At 40.9% G+C, this 9557-nt stretch overlaps 1 protein-coding gene across 2 annotated transcripts in view; it reads right to left on the bottom strand.

Annotated features, from left to right (window-relative positions):
• Positions 1-9557, bottom strand: part of nup107 (nucleoporin 107) — a 52904-nt gene continuing 43347 nt past the window's right edge. For both annotated transcript variants that reach the window (XM_072267548.1, XM_072267549.1), the window contains 5 exons: positions 8583-8743; positions 8042-8167; positions 7836-7949; positions 1753-1920; positions 1-372 (listed from right to left, as the gene is read on the bottom strand). In XM_072267548.1, coding sequence (XP_072123649.1) covers positions 265-372; positions 1753-1920; positions 7836-7949; positions 8042-8167; positions 8583-8743 — 677 coding nt within the window. In that variant the 3' untranslated portion in view covers positions 1-264. The remainder of the gene's footprint in view (positions 373-1752; positions 1921-7835; positions 7950-8041; positions 8168-8582; positions 8744-9557) is intronic.

Here is a 9557-nt window from a genome sequence, read left to right as displayed (position 1 = left end):
TTGATTATAACTTGAAACTTTATTGATTTATAATTACAGAACAAACCAGTGCATTCAGTAAGACAGTACAAAATTTTTGTATAAAAAAATTAGAGTGTAAATAAAATTACAAATTCAAATATTGTCCATTTCCAGTTAAAGAAAATACAACTTTTTGAAATGAAGAAGCAAGTGTGGTGGATGAGAAATTGTGAAGTTACCTCAACAGAAATTGGATTCCTATTTTAAGGGAATTATAACTTTTCACTCTATTTCAGATAACCTCTAGGGTTGTAATTCATACCCCAGAGGATCAAGGTTCTGATCCAATAGCATGAGTGATGACTCTCTCAACAGCCGCAAAAACTTTGTCATTTCTTCTTTTGTGAAGACCTGTTGTATGGAAATGCAAATCACATTAAAATTCCAGAATAATTACTATATAACAAAATTTACACAGCATATTTTGCGACTAATTTCATGACATGATTAGAATTCTAGTAGTTCTGATGGAAAATCATCTATTTGAAATGTTAACTACTTCTCTCTTCATAGATGCTTCCCAATCTACTGACTTCCACCTTATTGTTTTTTTAATGTTACTAGACCCACAGACCAAAAATCATTTCTTTCAATATTGCTGGTTATTGTCTTTTGAAAAGTATAAATCTGAGTTCATTTATGACATTTTGTAGCTCTTCCACAAGTGGATATCTTCCCAGCAGAGAAATTGAAATGATGGAAGGAGAGTTCCTGCTGGGAGATAATCAACCCATGCTCAGGACTCCATCACTGATTCTCAAAGACCAATAATATCTTTACAGCTTCGGAATAAGTTTTATTGCCTATAATATACAGTACATGTTGAAAATATACTGTGTGTAGAACTGTGGTGTCCACATTTTATCAAATGACCTCATTTTTACATTCAAGAAAAAACGAAATGCAAAGGAGCAAAATTAAGACAAAGCTATTCACTCAAATGTTTTTAAAAATGAACATAAACATTTTGGAGAAACAAGATTCTGCAGATGGTGGAAATCTGGAGCAACACACAAAATGGTGTATGAACTCAGTGGGTCGGGCAGCATCTTTGGAGGAAAATGGACAGTCAACATTTCCAGTCGAGACCCTTCACCAGGACTGAAAAAGAATAAGGGAGATAACGAGTATAAAAAGTACGGGAGAGATGGAGCAAAAGCTGGTGAATCCATTTGAGGAGGATGATAGGCAGATGAGGAAGGGGTAGAGTGGGAATGATGCAAGAAGCCAGGAGCTGATAGGTGGAGGTAACAAGGAGCTGAAGAACATGGAATTTGATAGGAGAGGAACAGTGGACTATGGAATAAAAGAGCAGGAAGTGAGAAGGGGAACCAGAGGGATGAATGTAGGGGAGGGGAAAGAGAAGGGGTGATGGGGCCAGTGGGATAAGGGAAAAATGAACATCTTGGATCGGGTCACTTAAAAGATACCTTGCAGTACCTGTGGTACTATTCAAGCAGCAAGGAGATTTTGCCGAAGACATTTAGGACATTTATGAAAACCACCCTTTTAGCCATTGGAGGAAACATTTTAATACTGGTCAATAGAAAGTAAATTTTATCTAAAAGCAAAGAATATCTTATGTTTACTGGGATGATGTTTTCAAAAATATCATGGATTAGTTGCCAATTTTTTTTTACCCTCTGCACATTCAAGTGACTTATGATTCACAAAAGAATTAAACATTGGTAGACAAAGGATTCTAAGCAGATTTGAAATCTGCTTACTTACTTGATAAAGCTTGTGTTGTTCGGATGCAATCACATCAGCCAGCTTTAAACACTGTTGGTATTGCTTTGTGCTGTGCAGCACTGTGTGAAGCAAGAAGCACATTGCTGGCAGGCAGAGCTGACGTAACAAGTTTAACTGATGACTGCGTTCAACATCTTCTTCAGTATTCTGGATCATAGGAATTATCAGTTAACTATAGGAACCACATTAACACTGCTACAGATATAAAGTATATATATCACTAGGTACGTTAAGTGAAATTAAACTATTTCTATCATTTTACCAAGCCAAACAGCCATTTTCAAGGCACGCAATCACAGTAATAAAACTGATAACACTGGACTAAGTAGAAACTCATCCGAAGTCTTGTAGAAAAGTACGTATCAATGTAACATTCAAAATAAATTTGATTTTAGGAAAATAAATTGGTGGCAAGTACAAACCTGTATGTCAGAAAATATCACAATCTTCAAGGACAGTTACAGGACAAAACAGCAAGAGTTAAACAATACGAGAAAGCCGTCACAGACGCTAACAAACATGTGAGTACAGTGCATAGTAACAGTGAATTTAAAGTGAAAATAACATGGCGATAGCTACAGTTGGGAAAGTTGACAAATTTGATAGTGCTAATGAAGGCTGGGAGTCATATATCAAGAGGGTGTGAAACTGTACTGTAACGCAAACAATGCGGAGGAGCAAAAGAAAGCCCCTACACTTTTTAGCTTAATGGGTCCAAAAACGTAGTCTCTTATACAACTTGGTAACCCCTACAGAGCCAGCAGCAAGACTTCCGATGAAATTGTTATGACTTTACAAAATCACTTGAGCCCTAAACCGTCCATAATAGCCAAGAGATTTAGATTTTACAAAAGGAACTAGTCAAAAGATGAAAGTATTTCTGAATACATTGAAAAACTGTGCAAACTTCCCCAGTACCGTGACTTTATGGTTATGCATTAAGGGTCAGGCTTGTAGTTGGCATGCTTAGTCAAAGCACTCAAAAGAGGCTCTTGTAGTCCTGACGAAGGGTCTCGGCCTGAAACGTTGACTGCACCTCTTCCTAGAGATGCTGCCTGGCCTGCTGCGTTCACCAGCAACTTTTATTTGTGTTGCTTGAATTTCCAGCATCTGCAGAATTCCTGTTGTTTGCGACTCAAAAGAGGCTACTGTCCAAAAGGGACCTAACCTCAGAAAAGGCATTGACCATTGGAATATCGTTAGCGACTGTAGCAAAGGATGCAGCAGAACTACAGAAAAGGAGGTTAAAATATGAAATGCATAAATTGCAAAAAGCCAAAGATGTTATCGATGTGCCAAATCCTCCCATGATGCAAATGACTGTTGGTTCAAAGAGAAAGTCAGCAGTAAGTGTCACAGACAAGGTCACAGAGAGAATGTACAAGGCAGACAAGAAGCACAACAGAGTGAAAAGATTCAGACACAAAACTAAGCAAATACGTAACGTTACTGAATGTAAAACAGAATCAGACAACATAGGTCTGACGAAGGTGAACTGTCATGCCTAGAACAGCATAGTATAACTGAAGCAGATCACAAAATCATCTGGATCACAATAGATGTGTCTGGTGTAAAACTGAAAATGGAGCTGGATACAAGGTCAGCTTTGTCCATAATTCCAGAAGCAGACTAGAACAGACTGTTTTCTAAGATACCTTTAGAGAAGACCTCAGCGATGCTAAAGACTTACACAGACAAAAAAGTGTCTCCCAAAGGCAAAATGAAAGTAAATGTGGCATATGGAGGTCAAACACTATTAAAGCTTTATGTATTGAAAAGTGGAGGACCAGCACTTTTCGGATGTGAATGGTTGAGAAAAATCCAACTAGACTGGCACTCAAAGCTCTCAGTATGACATCAACAGGCAACGGCAGACCAAATGGCAGCACTAACCAGAGACTGGCACAGCTGCTTAATGCTAATGAGAAGGTGTTTGAGAATGGGATTAGTAAACTCAAAGGCATGAAGGCCTGGATTGAACTGCAACACCAAGACTCCACACAGCACGTCCAGTGCCTTCCGCATTACGCCCTAAAGTGAATGCTAAACTGCAGAGCTTGGAAGCATCTTGAATTCTCTCCAAGGTTGAGTGGAGTGATTGGGACGCACACATTGTCCCAGTGATCAAGAAAGGGAAGGCCAGAGCCATTCACATACGTGGGGATTTCAAGATGAGCATCAACCCGGTGCTGCATATAGTGCAGCATCCCCTGTCATGAATAGAAGACATTTTTGCTTCTTTGGCAGGCGGGCAGAAGTTTTCATAGATTGACTTGTTAAAAGCCTATCTGCAAATGGAGATTGAGGAGTCAAGTGGGAAGTTCCTCACAATCAATAGTCACGATGGCCTGTTCCAGTATAATCGTCTTGTCTTGTTCCAGCAATTTGGCAAACAGCAATGGACCAAGTGCTCCAAGATATCCCAGGAATACAATGTTACCTTGATGACATCATCATGACTGGCAAAAATGATGAACAGCACCTTCAGAACCTTGGTAAAGTGCTTACCAGGCTGAGTGAGTATGGTCTGTGCGCAAAGAGAGAGAAATGTGGGTTTTTCAAGAATGACATCTCATAATGTGGACAAGCATGAGATACACAAATCATAAGAGAAGATTGAAGCAGTGCTACAGGTACCCAAACTGGAAAATGTGTCAAAACCCAGGCCATACTTGGGCCTTGTAAACTACTACCACCAGTTTCTCCCAAACATTGCTACAATGCTGCATCCATTGAAGGCACTGTTACAGACAGGAGCAAATTGGGAATGGTCAGAAAGATGTGAAAGAGAATTCAAGGAAACAGAGACTAATAACATCTGACGAACTGCTCACACATTATGACCCATCCCTGCCCATCAGACTGGCATGTAATGCATCCCCTTATGGCATTGGAGCCATTTTGTCACATATTCTGAAAGATGGATCTGAATGTCAGATTGCGTTTGCTTGAAGATCACTGATGAGTGCAGAATTCAACTATACACAGATTGACCAAGAGGCCCTTAGTCTAATATGGGGAATAAAGAAGTTCTACCGCTACCTCTACAGAAAAAAGTTTATGCCAGTGACAGATCACCAGTCGCTTGTGTCGATTTTCAATCCCAGGAAGGGAATTCCAGTGATGACTGCTTCCTGGTTACATTGGGCACTATTCCTAGAGGCCCACTCTTACAACATAGAGTTCAAGGGTACCAAATAACACAGCAACACTATTGGCAACTGAAGAAGTCTTCATACTGTGACCCAGCAGAAATGGTCCACACTGCATTGATGGACCAGTTGCCGGTAACAAATTCTGAAATGCAAAGGGAAACAAGGAATGACCCGACATTGTCAAAAGTCTATGAAATTGCCATGCAAGGATGGCTAGCTCACGGTAACCCTGTGTTTCCAGAGTTCTCAGTGAGACGAGACCAACCGTAGGTATGTCAAAGAACGGTGAAATGTTGATCTCGAGTTGTGATTCCCTCTAAACTGCTCAGCAGAGTGTTAGAAAGTCTGCACGAAGGACACCTGGGTACAGTCAAGATGAAGAGTCACACCCAGAGCTGGCTGGGAATAGGTAAACAGATTGAAGACTTGGCCAAAAGCTGTTTGGGATGCCAAAACGTTCAAAATACATCCCCATAGGCATCGTCACCATGGCAAAGAGCACATGTTGACGCCCGTTCATGAACTCCACGTTTCTGATTGCTGTGGATGCTCACTCGCAGTGGCCGGCGGTTATACCAATGAAGTTAACTACCTCAGCAAAGACAGTCTTCATTCTGATGACTCTCTTTGCCAGAAACGGCTTATCAGAACAAATTGTGAGTGACAATGGACCACAATACACGTCAGAAGAATTCCGACTGTTCATGAAGAAAAATGGCAGACATTTCAAGTCAGCTCCTCACCACACAGCAACGAATGGGTCAGCTGATCCAGGTTGATCCAAACCATCAAGAGTCCATTACATCGATGGACAAGGACACTTCTTGACAGCACAAGGTAATCAACTTCCTTTTTGTGTATCAGAACTCTGTTCATGTGACGTCAAATCAAACACTTGCAATGCTGATCCTAAGCAGGAATCTGAGATCTCGCATTGACCTTCTGAAACCAGACCTCCAGATGGAAGTACAGAATAAACAGTTCACCCAGTTGCCAAGTGAAGCAGCAAGTAGCTTCAAGATTGGACAGGAAGTCCAAGACGACAAGTGGACACATGGTAGGATAGGTACAAGAACTGACCACTAATACACACAGTGGATATTGGAGATCAGACATGGAGATGTCATGTGGACCAGATACTGGATGCTGAACCAAAGAACACACCCGAGTCGATTGCATCCAACAAGATGGACACATTACAGTCACCGGACTTGCCTCTCAGTGATGATTATGTTGTCACTGACAGCGACGTGACATGAAAAACTGAGAACGTTGTCTCAGACAAGACATCTATCAAACTTGATGCCACTCCACAGCTCCAGAGGCGCTATCCTGAAACAGAGTGCCACCCAAAACACCAAACCTTTAGAACTGTGAAGTTTGTTACGGACTGTTATTGTGAAAGCACGTTTATTTGCAATATAGGTTTATGAAAGGGAAATTGAATGTTTTGTTCATATACAGTTTTATGTTGCATTAATATAAAGGGGGAGGAAGTGTAAATTATGGATCTACTTCTTGTACAGCAATGACCACCCCCACCTTAGCACTACGTATTGATCTGTTGTCTTTGCATGCATTGTTGTCTACGCATATACATTGTACTCTCTCTCTTCAACCTGAATACACCAGTTAAAGCCATCTTCCATGTGCATGCTTTTATTTAATTGATATACAGTTGCGCACAGGCACAACATGACCCTACACCCAACAACACACAAAATGCTAGAGGAACTCAGGAAGCCAGGCAGCAACTATGGAAAAAAGTACAGTCAACTTTTCGGGCCAAACCTCTTCAGCAGGACTGGAGAAAAAATTGCTGAGGAGTAGATTTAAAAGGGGGGGGGGGATAAAAGCCAGGTGATAGGTGAAACCTGGAAGGGGAGGGATGAAGAAAAGAGCTGGGATGTTGACTGGTAAGATGAGGTGGGGGGGCATTACTGGTAGTTTGAGAAGTCGATCATGCCATCGGGCAGGCAGAGCTGGGACCCATGCAAATGTCCATGGCTACCCTTTTTGTTTGAAGGAAGTGGGAGGAACCAAAGGAGAAATTACTGAGAATGAGAACAAGTTCCGCTAGGCACAGGAGAATGGTGGTGGAGGGGAACTGGTTTGCTCTGGTGTCCAGAAAAATAACAGAGATTTGAGGCCTCCCTGGTGGGGGATGAAGGTGTATAGGGACTGGACATCCATAGTAAAAGTGAGATGAAGGGAGCCAGAGAAGTTGAAATCCTTGAAAAGATCAAGACCGTGTGAGATGTCATGGATGTAGGTAGGAAGGGACTGAATGGGGGGTGGGGGGGGGGATGAAACAGAGTCGAGGTAAGCTGATATGAGTTCAGTGGGGCAAGAACAAGCTGAAACAATGGGTCTGCCTGGACAACCTCCACCCCCCGCCCCCCACACTGGATCCTGTGTTACAAGCATTTCTACAGGAAGTATTTCTCTCAACAGCAATTTCTCCCACAAGTACACAATCTACAGGCAAGGAAATTCTGATGGTATTGTAGGCAGAATAGAAAGGCATGTTGTTTAAACTCTTTAGGAATGGATTTTACATTGTTTAATAAGGTACTGTGTACATATATCAATAGGAGAGATTGCCATGTCAGTTTCCAAAGCAAACCCCTTAAGAGGCCTTCTGCTGTGAACTGGCAGCCTGCAATGGCTGTCCTCGTTAAATGAGTTCTTCTCTTTATTTTGCGTTTATTTATTTTTCACAAATTTCATAACAGCACATTTTCATTCCATTTCTCAGGTTTTTTTGGTAGTGATCTGAATTCCGCAAGGGCAAATTTCCAGTTCCTGAACTGTCATGACATTGGGGTAACTAACTCAACTGCTTAATTTTCAATATTTTCCAAAAAAAACCCAAATAACTCAATAAATATTACTTTTTACTTTTACCTCTCTGATGTCAACCAGCCATCCTCCATTCACAAAAAGCAAGACATTATAGATTTTCTCTTTTACTTCATTGGTCAATTCTTCCAAGTTGTCACTCCATCTTTTAAAATCCATCTATTGGAGAGAAGGGATTAAAGAAATAAGTATAGAAAAAGCATTGAAAAATTCAAACTACAACAGCTGAAAATTTTACATATATTGTGAACCTTGAACTTTTTCTGCTTGTGTTCATGAGCCACCGTTTCTGTGAAACTTGCATTTTCAGTGAGGGTAGGCTCTTGTGGTGCAGATTGCTTCACTTTGAACCATTCATTAAATTTTTCATGAGCTTCCTGAAACAGAGCATAATTTACACAATTAGTTAATTAGAAGCAGAAACTTTAACAATCAGTAATCATACAACACAAAAACAAAATTGGCAGAAAAATGTGAAAGCATGCTTTCAAAGATTATAGCTTTTTTCAAATTTAAACTGCAACAAAATATTTAGATAATTAATTTTTGAGCAACTAGAAAGGATTATTAGTTGGTGAAAATTGGTTATGTTTGCATCAATATCCTTTGGAGCTCTGGCCAATTTGATGTTAAGTCATCAATCCATTTGAGGTTATAGGGATAACTGCATTGCCTAGCTATTAAATCTAAGTTTGTAATTCCAACAACAGAGCCTTATTTCTGTTCTGCATTCCTCGAGAGTGATTTCACTGCTAGGAATATAGGATTTAAACATTTTCTCTCATAATTTACCAGATAAGCTCGTATGCACAAATGTTCCCGGACAGCGTTTTCATCCTCTGCTGGAGGCATGACTTCCATTCCATAATTTTCCCAGTTTGCATACACTGCAGCTACAGAATCCGGTGGGATTTTGCTGAACACCTCTTTAGCTGCTTCATGTTTCTTAGAAGCTACAAAACACAATCATGACACTAATTACACAAATAATACTCACTTATTCTTAAGTGGGAGGGTGAACAGCCAGAAGTCATAGTCCACGTAGATACCAATGACACAGGTAGAATGAGTGACAGGGTTCTTCATAGGGAGTTAGGTGCCAAGTGTAAGGGCAGGACCTCCAGGCAACACACACAAAATGCTGGAGGAACTCAGCAGGCTAGGGAGCATCTATGAAAAACAGTACAGTCCACATTTCAGGCTGAGACCCTGCTGAAGGGTCTTGGCTTGAAATATTGACTGTACTCTTTTTGTAGGGGGGCCAGCAGGAAGGTTTGTTATTGCTGCATGGTGGGGTTTTTAGAGTTGCGGGGGATGGGACCAGAGTGCCAGAACAGTTAGTGGAGCTTGTGGAGGCAGATGTTGGTAAGACGTCAGACAAAGTTAGGAATCAAAAAGTTGAGCATGTTGCGACTAATGTCCTGAGCTGCCTATATATCAATGCAAGAAGTATTGTAGGAAAAGCGGATAATAGTGCTGAAGATGACATAGCAGGTTTACAAACAGAGGCAAATTGTAGTGAGGAGAGGCTGTTCACACAGAAAAATTGCAGTAAACAGGATGAGTTGCAACGTAAAAGGCGGACAAAATCGAAAACGGTGAATGCGGGACTGAAGGTGTCATATCTGACTGCCCGCAGTATATGGAATAAGGTAGAGGAACTTGCAGCACAGTTGCAGATTGGCAGGTATAATGTGTAGACATCACTGAATCATGGCTGAAAGATTATAGCCGGGTGGTTGATGGTCCAAGGATACACATTGAATT

The sequence above is a fragment of the Mobula birostris genome, chromosome 9 (assembly GCF_030028105.1).
Source record: "Mobula birostris isolate sMobBir1 chromosome 9, sMobBir1.hap1, whole genome shotgun sequence".
Classification (NCBI taxonomy): Eukaryota; Metazoa; Chordata; class Chondrichthyes; order Myliobatiformes; family Myliobatidae; genus Mobula; species Mobula birostris.
This window is presented reverse-complemented; position numbering and strand designations above follow the sequence as displayed.